The sequence below is a fragment of the Colius striatus genome, chromosome 18 (genome assembly GCF_028858725.1).
Source record: "Colius striatus isolate bColStr4 chromosome 18, bColStr4.1.hap1, whole genome shotgun sequence".
In the NCBI taxonomy this organism is placed as follows: Eukaryota; Metazoa; Chordata; class Aves; order Coliiformes; family Coliidae; genus Colius; species Colius striatus.
The window spans coordinates 12,791,805-12,802,255 of NC_084776.1; the positions used below are offsets into that span (position 1 = coordinate 12,791,805).

General features: G+C 57.0%; 1 protein-coding gene across 1 annotated transcript; it reads left to right on the forward strand.

Annotated features, from left to right (window-relative positions):
* Window positions 1–1,887: 1,887 nt before the first annotated feature.
* Window positions 1,888–9,383, forward strand: LOC104551423 (TBC1 domain family member 24). Its single transcript, XM_062010916.1, has 7 exons — window positions 1,888–1,990; window positions 3,709–4,741; window positions 5,028–5,186; window positions 5,542–5,605; window positions 6,869–6,964; window positions 7,662–7,935; window positions 9,238–9,383. Exons 1-7 carry the CDS (start codon window positions 1,888–1,890, stop codon window positions 9,381–9,383), a joined length of 1,875 nt encoding a protein of 624 aa, XP_061866900.1.
* The last annotated feature ends 1,068 nt before the right edge of the window (window positions 9,384–10,451 follow it).

Here is a 10,451-nt window from a genome sequence, read left to right on the forward strand (position 1 = left end):
CCCCTATCCCCCTGTGCTGACATCCCCATGCCCCTCATCCCCCTCCAGCTGGGCTGCCTGGAAGCTGCAGTGACACTGTGCTGTGTTGACACTGTCAATGTTGTGGCTGGAAGGGCTCTGTGCTAATGGGCCAGCAAGCACAGGCTCTCACTTTTGCAGCAGCCTCCATCCAAGCCCAGGGAGCCTTTCCCACACCTGGCCCACCAGGACTTGGCCTCTCCTCCTTTCTTCTTTTGGGTGTGATTGATGACACAAATCAACACAGACAGAACATCAGGATGGGTGCCTGAGCAGCAGCAGCAAGGCACTGATGGAGATGTTTTACTGCCTTGTAACACCTCCCACTCCTGCTGCAGGAGAGGCTGGGCTGCTGGAGACATGAAGGCCCCATGAAGCAGCGTGGGGCAGCTCAGGGGGCCCATGGGCACTGTCAGCCCCCAGTGTGGGCTCCATCCCAGTGTGAAGCTCTTCTTACCAGCCCTCTTTGCACATCCACGTCGGGCTGGCTCCTCTGGCAGGCAGTTAGCATGAAACATTTATGGCCTTCAGCTACGTGGCTCATCCAGAGCCTCTACATATTTCATTTTCTCTCCATTAAAAACACATGAGGTGATGATCCATTTCACACTCTCCCTAATTCACTCCCTCCTCTCTTCTCAGTGTGCACAGGGGCTGCAGGAGGCTTCAGAGCTCAGTCTGTCAGGGACAGGCATCCACTGCCCTAGAAAAAGCACATGAGGAGAAGGCACATCATGAGGTGCTGGGGAGAGGCAGCAGGACTCCACAACTAACTGGCAGGGGGTTGTAGCAAGGTGGGGGCTTGTCTCCTCTCTCCAGTACTGAATGATAGGATCAGAGGAAATGGCCTCATGGCCAGGAGAAATGTCCCTCAGCACCTCAGCTCCACGGCTTTGGGATCCCTCCAGGGCTGGGCACTCCCCCACCTCCCTGGGCAGCCTGGCACAGGGGCTGACACCCCTCTCAGGGAAACAGTTCTGCCTCACTTCTGACCTCAACCTCCCCTGGGGCAACCTCAGGCTGTTTCTTGTCCTGTCACTTGGGAGTAGAGACTGACCCCCAGCTGACTGCAGCCTCCTGTCAGGTTCAACTCAGCTCTTTGCCTCTAAGTTCAATGTAAGGTCTGTAATTCTTCAAAGCATCTCGAGGTAAAGGTCGAGCAACAACAACCATTTCAAAGGGGAGACAGGCTGGAAATGCTAAAGCCCCAGAGCTGCACCTCAGCACCACCCCACATTTCCCTTGGTGTTTTTGCCAGACAGAAGCACCACAAACTCACCCAGCACACCCACCCTGAAAGGCGTACTCGAGGCGTTGCCACGTTGTCCTCGTGGCCTCAGTCTCTCCCTCGTCAGCTGGTTTCTGGCCCTTGCTGCTCACATGTTTCTCTTTCCAGCTCTCCCGGGTCCATCCAGCGGGAAGCGGTTGCAAACCCATGGGCTGTGTTGATGTTTCCCTCGTTCAAGGACGGGCAATTGCAGCAGTGGGGCAATTTGGCAGCCACAGCCCTCCCTCACCTCACCCCCCCCCCCTCCCCTCCCCTCCCCCAGCACCCTCCCTGCCCCGTGACAAAGGGAGTGAACCCCAGAGTGTGAAAATGACGGTTATCCTTGGCAAAAAGAAATGATTCAGTTTGATGCTGGAGTTGCTGCTTTGATGGTTATCTCACCCCACGGGCTGTTTACATCCCCCTCCCCGGCCCTGGTTGGAATTGTGGCAGGAAAGGGCTGACACAGCGTGGGAGCTGCTCTACCCTCTCCCTGTTTACACCAAACAAAGCTCCTGTGCCAGCGGGTCAGCACTCGCCTTAAAAGTCAGGGCAGGTGGCAGAGACCAGGGGGAGTGTGGGTGGGTGCAGGGGACAGGCAGATGCTGCAGGTGGGGCTCGAGCTGCCCCAGAGCCCCACAGGGGTGGCCGCCAACTCCCCCATGGCTGAGCCGGCCCAGGGCGACGATCACGGCGCTGGGAAAGGTGAGTGAGGGAAGGAGGGAGCTGGGGAAAGGTGCAGGAGGCTCTCGCTGGCCCTGCTCCTGCTGGGGATGCATGCAGAGGAGGAGAGGGACTGGAGCAGACCCACCTTCCATTTCCCACCAGCGCCAGTGTGTCCTGGGGCAGGCAGAGCTGGAGCCTCCCACCAGCACCCAGGGGCATGGGTGATCAGGTGGGCTCAGGGTGATGCTCCTCTGTACTTGGGGCAGGGCATACTCTCGTGATGTGCTCCACTGTGAGGACAAGTTGGGGACTATGGCAGTGGAATCACCCCCCTTTCAATGCTGGTGCTCGTTTTAGCCCAGTTTCTATGGCTCAAAGCCCATGTGGTCACACTCGGGGTCTGAGTCTGCCCTCAGCACAGGGAGTCAGCACATGGCAGTAGCTGCTGCCCTTTCCCTCCCCAGAACTGAACCAGAGCTGCTGGCTTTGCTGAACTTGAACAGGGGCCAAAGTGGACGTGAGGACAGGAGCCAGAGCTGGACCCATCCTGGCAGCAGCCCAGATCCCCTCAATGTGCCACAAGCAGTCCCCCTGTGAACCTCTGGGGCCGGAGCAGACAGGTCTGGCTCGGTGCAAATCCACTCTAGACTGCCCAACCTGACTGAGCACATCCAGGATAAATAGATCACAGAATTAATGTGTATGCTAATCAACTTTATCCTGGCCGATTAATCAGCACCCAGCAGAACTCAGCTACGTGGAGACAGCTTCTCACACAGCACTTGCAGCCGAGCTCTCCTGCAGCCCCAGGGAAAATGCCGCTCACTTCTCTCTAGGAGGAGCTCAAACTCTGCTCTTCTCAGTACAGGGACGGAGGCTGGCACGGCCCTGCCACTGTGCTGGGGCGGAGGGAACCTACCTCGAGGGTCCCCCAGGGACCTTCTGTCTTCGAGGGGCTTCCCAGATGCTGGGCAGCCCCTGCATGCCACCCCCTGGACAGAGCCTCTCCAGGTGCATGGGGATATGTAGGAAATGGGGACCCTTTGGCACCCCACAGACCATCCCTGCACCCTTGGTGAGACCCTCTCACTGCAGCACCTTCTCCTCTCACCTTCTCTCTGGAACTTGAATGGTTGGACAGATTGGGAGACTTTTGCAGGGGACTTTGGCAGGAGGCAGCAAGAGGGAGGACAAACACCTGAGGCCAGCTTTGCCTGTTCCATCTGGGCTCACAGCAGCCTGGTCCTGGGCTGCCAGACCCAGACAGGACATGGCCTCTTGGGAGGGTACGTGATGCAGATGGTCCCTCTTGGCCTCAGCATAACCCTGTTACCCATGAGGTCCCTCCTCATCCTCAATGGTGTAGCACAGCTGCCATCCCCCGGGGACAGGGACAGTGTCCCTGCCCTCTACACCTCATTCCCAGCTGGTCACAGCCTGGGAAGTCAAGAGCTTTTTGAGGGGTGCAAAGCCCTTCGTGGTATGGAGAAGCAACCCTGAGCCACAGGTTGTGCCAGGCCCCAGACTTCCCTGAGGCCCTGCATAGAGATTTCACCAAGGGCCTGAGCTGATGTGAGCGAGGGCAAAGCGAGCAGCTCCAGCCAGGCAAAGTCTCCTGAAAACCTTCCCTTTGCAGGGGGAGCATAAGTACTGAAATACAAGATGTTTCTGTGAGACTTCAAAGCACCATCAGCCAGGGTGAGATGCTGCCAGCTGGGGTGGTGAAGCTTGTTGAATAAAAGCTCTTTGTCCTACAGAGATATTTGGCTCATCTCCAGTCACCGTCGTGATCACGTCTGAGGATGACACTTGGGACATCAACACCTCTTGTCTGGGCTGTGGACAGTTCGTGGACTGGGACAGGATGCCAGAACTGGAGCAGCAGGTGGATATCCCTGAAGACATCCTCAGCAGGTCCCCAAAGGAGCTGAAGAAGCTGGCAAGGGAGGGCTACTGGGCAACCAGCCGAGATCTGAGAGCTCAGGTGTACCACCAGCTCATCCAGCAGGTCTCCTGCCGCCTCGTCACCCCAGATGCTCACGTCTACAGAGACGTGGCGGGTCGGCTCTTTGGGAAGCTGAGCGTGAGCTCCCACCCTTTGCCCGAGTTCCTGGAAGGATGCTCCATGCCCACCTACTGCCTCAACCTGGAAGGAGTCACTGCCTTGAAGAAGATCCTCATCTGCATTGGCAACCTTTTCCCTGACATAACCTACAGCCCGGTGCTGCCTTCCCTCGTGGCTCTGCTGCTGCACTACAGCCAAGACGAAGCTCAGTGCTTCGAGAACATCTCTCGCCTCATCGCCAGCAACACTCCCCACACCAGCTACATCGACCAGTCCTTCGTGGCTCACCAGGCCTCCTGCATGACTTTTGGGGATCTGGCCAACAAGCACTGCCCAGCAGCTCACAGGCTTATAGCCAGCACCTCTGAGAATGTCTTTGAGGTCTACTCCGAATGGTTGTCGTGGCTCTTCCATGACCTGCCGTTCAGTTACGCCATCCGCATCTTCGACACCTTCCTGCTGGAGGGGCAGAAGGTGCTGTACCGCATCGGCCTGGCCCTGCTGAAGCAGTACAGGCTCTCAGTCACTCCCAGCGAGCTGGAGGGCACTGACATCAAGGCAGACCTGCAGGCTTTTGTGCAGAACATTGCCAGGCACGTGACTGTCGACAAACTCCTAGAGAGAGCCTTTGGCATCCGGCTGTTCTCCCGCAAGGAGATCTGGCTGCTCCAGATGGCCAACAGGAAGGCACTGATGGAGAGGGGCATAAGCATGGTGCAGAGCAGGTAAGGATGCCTCTCTCTTTGCCAGCTCTTAGGGTTATGCAGGCAAAAGATGAATTGCAGTGGAGATACAACATGGAAGGTGCTTCAGGTATCTCCTGCAGCTTTGTGCCTCACAGCCCCTCAGCAGGGGGGACCCTGTTAGGAGGCACAGCAGAGTTAGAGCCAGTGGTGTTAACAGAGAGCTCACGATGCAAAAAGCAGGAGAAACCCTGATGCATGGGGGCTGTACCACTAAAAGCAGATGGGCACCCCAGCTTGGCAGTAACAGACGTGCTCCCTCACACAGGCAGTCCTTCCACCTGGCTGTGGACATGCAGAGCTTCAGCTCCAGCATTGTGACACCTCAGGAGATGCGCATCGTCTGGTCCTGGATCCCCGAGCGCTTCTCCCTCTTCCCCCCACTGCTGCTCTTCTCCAACTCAGAAGATGGGTGCAGCCTGCAGAGGTAAAGCAGCATTTGCACAGGCAGGTCAGGTCAGATGGGCCAGGTGTAAAACTGGGTAGAGGATGGGGATGGGGAAAGAAGCAACATGTAGTGTCTGTGTGGTACATCTGAGGTCTCCTGGGGACTGACTCAAGAAGAATCAAGGAAGAACATTTTCCTTGAGAGGAGTGTCAGCCCCTGTGCCAGGCTGCCCAGGGAGCTGGGGGAGTGCCCAGCCCTGCAGCGATCCCAAAGCCGTGGAGCTGAGGTGCTGAGGGCCATGGGGTAGTGGTGGGCTGGGCAGGGTGAGGGGAGAGCTGGGACTGCAGCAGCTCCAAGGGCTTTGCCAACCAAAACAATTCTATGATCTCTGCAGGTTTTACACGTGCTGTGAAGGCTATGAACCAACAGTGCTGCTCATCAAAACAACTGAGGGCGAGGTAAGTCCTTCCCAAGATGAGAAGGGGGCTGTGCTGGTGGAGGACAGTGGGACTGAGCTCTCCAGAGCAGGCAGGCACAGGGCTGTGTGGTCCCTCTCTCTCCCTGCCCCAAGGTCTATCCCAGCTGCCAAGAGAGAACTGCACCTCTTGGCATCATGGGCCACCTCAGACAGGGGCTGGGGGGAAACAGAGGAGGAGTCAATGACATGGAGAGAGGCTATGAGCAATACTCTTACTGCAAAAATAGCCCTTGCTGAGCAGACTTCTCTGGACAGTAGATGCTCTGCCTGAGCCAGAGATTGCTTTCAATGCATCAAATACAAGGATCTCTCCCTGACTGCAAGAGCAGCCAGACAGGGGAAATGGAGGGGAAATGAGGACAGCTTGTACAATATTAGAAAATCATCAAATAACTGCACAAAAAAATCCCTGAGCCAGGCCTCTTCCCAGGGATTCTGAGAGTGACTCACAAGCCTGTATCTTATCTCTCCACTCTAAAGCAGGAGAACCTGCTTTAGCAGGGGGTTTGGCTGTATGAGCTCAGGAGGCCCCTTCCAACTCCCACCATTCTGTGTTTCTACAACTCCCAGTCCCCCATCCAGATGTTGCAATACCAATCACACAACCCATTCAGACCCACAGTTATTCCTTTCCATTGCCAGAAGCTGGACTGATCCCACGGTGTGAGACACAGCTCCTGTCCCCAAGCCTGGCTGTGCTCAGTCAGCTCATCTGCTGCAAGAGAGCAACCCCCAAATTGCCCAGAGCCCCAGCATGGGCACTGAAGCTCAGTGAGCTCGCTCCCAGAGCAATGGTGACTTGCAAGAATCATAGAATCAGAGAATGGTGGGGGTTAGAAGGGCCCTGCAGAGCTCATCCAGCCCAACCCCCTGCTCAAGCAGGTTCCCCTCCATCAGGGGCACAGCAATGTGTCCAGATGGGGTTGGAAACCTCCTGAGAAGGAGCCTCCACACCCTCCCTGGGCAGCCTGGGCCAGGGCTCCCTCACCTCAGCACCAAAGGACTTTCTCCCTGTGTTTAAGTGGAACCTCTTGTGTTCCAGCTTCTGTGCATTACCCCTTGTCTTGTCCCTGGACACTACAGAAAAAGCCAGGGCAGGATTTAACTGGTGGGGCAGGATTTGTCTCCCTGGGGAGCCCACAGATGCCCTGCCCTGCCACATGCCCGTATGATGGCTGTGGTTTGGGTCTGGCTCTGCTCCCAGCCATCTCCCTGCTGACACTCCCTCTGCTCTCTCCCAAAGGTGTGTGGGGCATTTCTCTCCTCTGACTGGAGCGAAAGGAAAAAGAGCGGGGCAACGTCGGGCTTTTTTGGGACAGGAGAGTGTTTTGTGTTCACTGTAAGTCACGTTTTCCTCTGGGTTTATGCTTATAGGTTTGCCTGTTATTTTGTCCTTTACCCCTTGGACAACTCAGGGCATGGTGACACCAAGCTACTGCCTTACCATGGCCCTGCTGCTGCCCCTGAGCTCTGGCAGGAGGCAGCAAAGACAGAAATTGCTGTGCTGGAGCAGAGCAAACAGCAAATGAGCTCCTGCCTTGGCTGAGCCGCTTGCCTCCAGCCCCTGGGGCAATGTGTCATAAGCCCAGGGGGACAAGGAGTGTCCCCTGGGATGTGAGTGGGGCAGAACGTGGGCACGGTGGGATTCTGCCCTCTTTGCTCAGGGTAGCTCTTGGATGGAGCATTCCCAAATCAGCCCCAGCGTCCTGGTGGAAGGAACAAGCTGAGATGGTCCATGGGACCCTGGGAGCAATGTCCAGATTCCCACCTGTGTCCAGCCAGCAGCCACTCAGCAGTGGGGCACTGCAGGCTTTCCCATCTCTGGCTGAGCCTGGCAAAGGCAAAACCAACTTCACAGCCACAGCAACCTCCAGAGCAGCCCTGGCACTGCCAGGACACCATGTCCCTTCCCTGTCCCAGGGCCAGGCCTGGCTCACAGCATTTGGTCACTGACCCAGCTGACCAGGCAGAACAGTCTTCCCCATCAATGGAGAGATGCCCTCAAGGACAGGGCTCACCATGGATCTGCTTTCCAGGTGCACCCTGAGGCAGAGAGGTATGAGTGGGTGTTCATCAAGAAGCCAGAGCTGGCCAAGACTGTGCCACGCTCGCGCCAGCGCTCGCGGTCGCCGTCTCCTGCAGTCCTCAGCTCCTCCCCAGACAGCCACAGCACCAGCTCCAACCATCTCACCGTGCCCACGCCACAGAGGAAGGGCCGTCTCTCCCCGTTCCTGGCCATCAGGCATTTCCTTCTGCCTTCTAAAACAGCCTCCATGTTCATGTCTGGGTCTCGGGAAGGGATCGTTATTGGTAGGTACTGAACAGTGGGCACCCACCCACCCACCCACACCCCACTGCTTTGGCTGAGAACGCTCCAGTCCAGAGTAAAAGTCATTTGGGTCAGAAAAGCCCTTGAAGCTGCTGCAGTCCCAGCTCTCTCCTCACCCTGTCCAACCCAGCACTAACCCCTGGCCCTCAGCACCTCAGCCCCACGGCTTTGGGATCCCTCCAGGGCTGGGCACTGCCCCAGCTCCCTGGGCAGCCTGGCACAGGGGCTGACACCCCTCTCAGGGAAACAGTTCTGCCTCAGCTCCAATCTCAGCCTCCCCTGGGGCAGCTTGGGCCTGTTTCCTCTAGTCCTGTCACTCACTATTTCGGAGCAGAGATTGACCCCCAGCTCACTGCAGCCTCCTGTCAGGGAGTGTCAGAGAAGGCTCCTGTCTGCCCTCAGGCTCAACACCCCCATTCCCTCAGCCCCTCCCCAGCACCCTTGTGCTCCAGCCCCTTCCCCAGCTTCATTGCCCATCTCTGGACACACAGAAGTCTGATCTGTCTGTAGAGGCAAAGGATCTCCTGGTTTAGGATGTCCTGGTTTAGGATATCAGTTTACCGTCAGGGGAGATGAAGTCAGCCTCCCCTTCCTCAAATGAACAGGAGAGTGCAAAGCTGCACAAGGGGAAGGATGCTCCTTTGGAACATCCCAGAGGGGCTCTGCCAGCTGAGGGGGACCACCATGGCCCAAACCTCCTGGCAAGGTTTGCACTCATAGAGCTGGCAACTCCTGTCGCAGCCCTTCTCTCAGCTCAGGACAGGAGATGTTGATGGGGGATCAGCCCAAGGAAGGGCCAGGCATGGTCCCCTGGAGCAGACAGGCCAGCTGCCTGCCCACACTGCATCTGCTGGGTCAAGTTTGAGCATGAGGGTTGAATCTTTTTGCCCCAGCACTGTAGGGTGGGTTCAGCAGAGAGCTACAGCAAATCACAAATGCTCGCAGCTCCGACAGCTGCCTCTGCTGCCCTTCCAGCCCTCGGGAGCAGGATCAGGGCAAGCCTGGCTGCGGGTATGCAAAGAGCTGTCCTTGTTCTCCAGCTCTGCAAGCAGTTTAATAATTCAGCTTGTGCTACCAGGGCAACCTCTGGCACTGGCTGCCCTGCAGAGAGCTCTGGCATGCCTTCTCAGCTCAGGGCTCCACTCCAGCTCTGTGCTGTGGTCAAAACACAGAAAGCAGAGAGCTGGGCACAATCCTGACAGACCTCGTTGGCTGGGCCAGTGCCCCTGCCTGGGAGGTGAGGAGGGGACAGCAGCTCCTGACTGTCTTGCTTGCTTTGGCAGGTGGAGGAGGTGGCCAAGCTCTGTCCCTCGATGCCAACCTGCTCTGGGGGCACACAGAGCACTGCGAGACCTTTGACAATCCTCCGCTCTGCCAGGAGGACTTCAAGGTGCAGCTCTTGGAAGTGTGGGGCTTTCAAAACACCTAAATCCCGGGGAGGACAGCCCCTCACTGCACTGCCCATGGAGATGGGGACCCCTGGCCACCCACTGCATCCCCACTGGCAGCACCACAGCCACCTCCGCTCACCAATCTCTCCTCCACGTTCAGCCCTCGTGGTGTGGAGCCAGGGCAAAGTCGTGCCAGGGCTGTAGCCTTCAGGGACATTTGAGGTCCTGCCTTGCAGTTTTGATCCAGCCTGCCCCAGTACAGGATGCTGGGGAGTGAGTGAGCCAAGCCAGTGTTTCTCACAGCTCCCCAGCCTGTTTGAGGCTCAGGGTTCAACAGCCAACCACTGGGACCACAGCATAGGCAGAGTTTAGAGGAATTTTGAGCCTAGGCAAAACCCAGCACTGAAGTACAAGCTCACCAGGAATACCCTCAGCCCTTGCCTCCCTGTGTCCCAAGCCCAGCACCACCATTCAAGCCACACACAGAATTTGGTGGGTGAGCAGGACTCGCCCGGGATCCCGCACTGCTCACCACTCCACACAAGCCAGAGAATTTTTCTCTCCGTGGTTGAAACTGGTGAGTGATTAGCAAAGTCCTACCCAGTGTCTGTAGCTGGTATGAACGTGGTACCTGCTGTCTCTGTCCCTGCCTTGTCATTTTTGTATTAAACTGAAGACGTGTGCTCCCAGCAAAGGGCTGACGTGATTCTGCGAGCGGTGAATACAAACCTTAAGCAGCGTGGCCTGTGTCTGGGGTCAGGATGAGGAGACACATGCCATTTGAAGCCATGAAATGTGAACATGTGTGTGTGTGACTCAGATGAGGCAACCCTGGCAGGAGGGCTGTGAGCCACAGAGATCTCACTCTGCTGCAGGATGAGCATGTCTCCCGCGTCCAAATACACTTTCCGCTGCTGATTTCATCTGTCATATGTTCCACTTCTGGAGCTCTTCCAAGCAGGAGCTGCCATTGCCATGGTGCCTTGCTCACAGCGATGGCAGGAGCGGGACATGGCCACAGGCTCCCACAGCACCCATCATGCAGCAGACCTTTAGCCTTCCAAGGGTATCCAGGTAAGATGAGGAGGTGAGACCTCCACACTCCC

What these genes read in the sequence shown, in the direction of transcription:
- LOC104551423 (XM_062010916.1), top strand. Translation starts at nt 1,888, where the DNA reads ATGCTGCAGGTGGGGCTCGAGCTGCCCCAGAGCCCCACAGGGGTGGCC. An exon ending in ATAAGCATGGTGCAGAGCAG is followed by an intron (nt 4,742 to 5,027) that starts GTAAGGATGCCT and finishes TCCCTCACACAG; the next exon opens with GCAGTCCTTCCACCTGGCTG. An exon ending in GATGGGTGCAGCCTGCAGAG is followed by an intron (nt 5,187 to 5,541) that starts GTAAAGCAGCAT and finishes TGATCTCTGCAG; the next exon opens with GTTTTACACGTGCTGTGAAG.